This window comes from Panulirus ornatus, chromosome 2 (assembly GCF_036320965.1).
Source record: "Panulirus ornatus isolate Po-2019 chromosome 2, ASM3632096v1, whole genome shotgun sequence".
Lineage (NCBI taxonomy): Eukaryota > Metazoa > Arthropoda > Malacostraca > Decapoda > Palinuridae > Panulirus > Panulirus ornatus.
In genome coordinates this window covers 79,722,613-79,727,087 of record NC_092225.1, presented here as the reverse complement: position 1 = coordinate 79,727,087, position 4,475 = coordinate 79,722,613, and the positions used below count along the sequence as shown (strand labels likewise).

General features: G+C 36.4%; 1 protein-coding gene across 2 annotated transcripts in view; it reads left to right on the top strand.

The window, feature by feature from the left end:
• Window positions 1-3,871: 3,871 nt before the first annotated feature.
• JMJD7 (Jumonji domain containing 7) overlaps window positions 3,872-4,475 on the top strand; it is a 39,386-nt gene continuing 38,782 nt past the window's right edge. The window contains exon 1 of one of the 2 annotated variants that reach the window (XM_071678103.1): window positions 3,872-3,947. In XM_071678103.1, the coding sequence (XP_071534204.1) occupies window positions 3,887-3,947 (61 nt within the window). In that variant the 5' untranslated portion in view covers window positions 3,872-3,886. Of the gene's footprint in view, window positions 4,022-4,475 lie in introns of both variants that reach the window. The other variant, XM_071678112.1, reaches the window with a different exon arrangement.

The window sequence follows — 4,475 nt, the reverse complement described above, 5'->3', positions numbered from 1 at the left end:
CCAAAAACAGTAAAGGAAATTAATGGAAAAAAATGGCAACGCTGTTCCATGTGGGTTGACAGTGCATCGTGTAAGACAAATCTATACTGAAACCATATGATGACAGTTGTAAATTATCAGTAAGTTATATAGATGATGATCTACGTCGAGCACACAGTTAACTATATAATGGAAGTCACCGAATATGTCAAGTCGCGTCCGTTTAGGATTCGTAGGTTGTTTTTTTTCCACGGCCGCAGAGCAGCAGTGACAACTTCGTCACGGCGATGACCATTGCAGGTGTTCATCATTGCCTTCATCATTGTTGCTCAGACATGTTTCTATGGGATTAAGGTCGGGGGATTTAGAAGGATGTAGGTAAGGGTTATACGTGCGTATTGCCGAAACGATTCCTGAACGACCCGACTACTAGCGTGTATTGAACTGTTGTCTTGAAGTAGAAATGTAGCTCAAGGAACAGTAGAGCTGTCACAGTGGGAAGCAGCACCTCCAAAATTTCTACATATTTTTCTCCGGTGAAGTGGCATCCCGACCCTACACCACGGAAACAGGTTTATCAACCCTTCAAATATGACCAGACTATAGTGCTCACTCTAATATCCAGCGTATCCAGCTGTAACGTTACTTTCTCGGCTGATTGTACACTGAAATCCCGTACCTAGAAGGTTCAGCACGTGGACGTGAAGAGAATAATGCTTCATGGCAGGAGAGTCAGTCGGATTTATACATAATTAGAAGAAAATATGCGAAAGAGTAAAACAAACTTATGAAGGGCGAAAAAATTTTGGGCTTCAAAGTGAGTAGTAGAATAAAACATTGTTCAGATATATTAGCGATTTCAATAAAGGATCACATACAGATATCGATAATATTACAAAGATACTAACTGCATCAATAAAGGATATGATTGAAAAAAAGAAATTGTGGTGATTATACAAACAGCACACCATGTGGGTTAAAGTGACATACGTATCGGTTACTGCTAGAATTGCCATAAGCCATTTGTTTGTATTGAAGAATATAAGCCAGGTCACGAGTCACAGCGAGAGTGCTCAGAGATAGCAGGTCTGAGGGACACTGGAAAGAGGCAACAAATTTACAGGGTCCCCAGACCTTTACCTGTATTCGCTCCTACTTTTATTCATCAATGGGCTAATTACCGTGCAGGCGCCAATTGTTTTGTTACGCACACGGATAACAGTATCTTAGAGTTATAGGATTAAATCAAACACCAGTATTAAAACTACTTATGATACAAGAAATAAAGAGTACAAAATAACAGAAGCACATCAATCGGGCACAAATCCTTTACGTTAACACTTAACATTCAATATTCCAGGTAAGATTTCAAGCCAGATCTCTTTCCTGTATGACAATTTGACCCTAGGAACATAATTCAAAATACTCTTATTCGTTGGGCAATTCTATGACAAGCTACACGACATTGTTACATTCAGGAATATGACACAAGAGACACTTTATTGGTGGGCAATTCCATGGGACAAGTCACAATACACTATGACACTCGGACCTAAATGACAGAGGCAGTGCAACACCGTAGAGTTTAGTATGACACCACTTTACACTGATCGTAGGCTGCGGGTTTGAGATACAGGGGAAACCCACATAGATATTCATCATTCAACATTAAGATATAACTTTATTTGCGAATATTATGGAAGTGATTTTTCTGCTTATTCCGGTTTCTTAAGCTGAACATCCACATCGACGACACGCGGGAACAGCGTGAGTCCGACAAATACATTCACGTGTGTGTATGTGTGTGTGTGTGTGTGTGTAGATGGGGATTGGGGGTTTGAGTCCTCAGTATGCTCGGTTACTTGTCCTACTCAATGCCCAAAAAATTTTTGTGTTCCTCTAAGTTGTCGCAGACATCATCCACACATAGATAGTTTAGCTACCAGACTAGCAATATACCTTACAACACCCAAGCAAGACGGGGTTATGGAAGGGGTGACTACATCCCCATAGATTCCGTGGGCAGAGTTCTCTACAGACATTAATCCGACCATGAAGCTTACCCCAACATTATGGAGTCAGGTAGAAAAAGTACAATTTCAATAACCACATGATTAAGTGGTTGTAAAAATCACATCTGCATTGCATAGATATATTCTCAAGACATTCTATAGTCAAGCTGTTGGAACTCCTAAAGGAGCTACACCTTCCGCAGTGTAGCTGAAAGTTTACAATTGACGCTACCTGGCTAACGCGGAAAATGACGAATATGTACGAAAATTTATATATATATATATATATATATATATATATATATATATATATATATATATATATATATTTCATACTATTTGCCATTTCCCGCGGTAGCGAGGTAGCTTTAGGAACAGAGGACTGAGCCTTTGAGGGAAATCCCCACTTGGCCCCCATCTCTGTTCCTTCCTTTGGAAAATCAAAAATGAGAGGGGAGGATTTCCAGTCCCCCGCTCCCTAATATATATATATATATATATATATATATATATATATATATATATATATATATATATATATATATATATATATATATATATTTTTTTTTTTTTTTTCCTGAGAGTCCACGGGGAAAATGAAACACAATAAGTTCTCAAGTGCACTTTCGTGTAATAATCACATCATCAGGGGAGACGAGAGAAATATAACAGTCAGTTGACATACAACGAAGAGACGTAGTTAAGACGCCATTTGGTAAACATGCGATTGTCCAAGACAGACACCGAGTGTATCATAAACTTATCATTTTACAAATTTTATCAACAGTAAAGTTATCTAATTTGTATAGACCATCACTAATATTAAGATTGTAATTCTTTGTGTATTTAATAAAAAAAATTCAATGATAATTCTCGTGGTAATGGTTAGAGTTAATAACTGAGATGGCATTACTCCAGTCAATACAATGATCATAGTTTTTAACGTGATTAAACAAGGCATTTGATTCTTGTCCCGTTCTTATACTATATTCATGTTGCTGAAGTCTAACAGAAAGTTCCTCTCCAGTCTGCCTAACATAAAACTTATCACAAATTCTACATGGCACTTTATAGATGCACCCAGGAGAATTTTCTGGTGAACTCCTGATTAAGATATTCTTTATAGTATTATTGTTGCTGAAGCAACATTTACATCAAAGGACTTAAGTAAAGTAAAATTATTATTACAAGGGAGATCTAAAAGATTCTTGGTATCAATGGGAGGTTTGGGCTCAACTCTATAAAATTATTTCATTGCTAACTTAAAACGATTTATCAATGAAAGATCTAAGGTACTTTAACTTAGATCCAATAGAATATATCTTCTCAAACTCATCAATATACTCTGGACTGATAACACGTAATGCCCTAAGGAACATAGATTGAAATGATGATAATCTAACTCTGTCATGTCATGTCATGTCAACATGACAGAGTTAAATTATCATGACTCACCCACATACAAATGTATATACATAAACGCCCACACACGCACATATACATACCCATACATTTCAACGTATACATACATATACATGCACGGACATATACATATATACGCATGTACCTATTCATACTTGCTGCCTCCATCCATTTTCGTCGCCATTGATTGAAATATCATTTGTATTCTTTCCCGGAAATATTACAAGGAGAACGGATCACGTCGTGCCAGATGTCGCTACATACTGAAGAAAAAATGTCAAAACAAACTTACATTTTATATCTACTCTTGAATGACTAGAAATAAAGGAAGGAAAGTGAATATAGAATAAAAAAAATTTTTACTAATACTTGACAAACTCCACAACGACGAATTGAAGGACTGGAGACTAGGCCTAGATGCAGTATGCACATGGATTCAGGACACAGTAAAAATCTTTAGGGCTACTTGCCCCATGAATCATCGCCCAGTGAGGCTTTCGGGTAGTGCTAGTCTACCACTTGACAGTGCCGCAGGTAACAGAGAATCCAGTCACGAGAGTGATTCCTCCACTGCTTCAAATCACGAGAGATGGAAACAAAGAAATCAAGTAACGAAACGCCTTAAAGTATCTTAGAAAGTTTAACGACTAGGCATTGTAAAACAGTTTTTCTTGTTGATCCACAATGCACTATGAGAAATTGCGCCTGAAAAATACACGGAAACTTTGCGTATTTCCTGCCAGAAAGTGTACATTTTAACAATGTAAGGCGATTTTTCTCGACATTTCAACTTGCAAAACGATTGGCAGAGCGAAGTGATTTCTATGTTTGTCACAGTCCTAACATTTTTGTTTTCAAGTTTAAGGATGAAAGTGTGCCATACATTCATAATTTCAACTTTATTTGTAATTGAGAATAATATTTTGCTACACATAAGAAATAATCAAATATAAAAGCCATATAAAACTGGTTATATATATATATATATATATATATATATATATATATATATATATATATATATATATATATATATATATATAAAGAATCCAATATATGTGT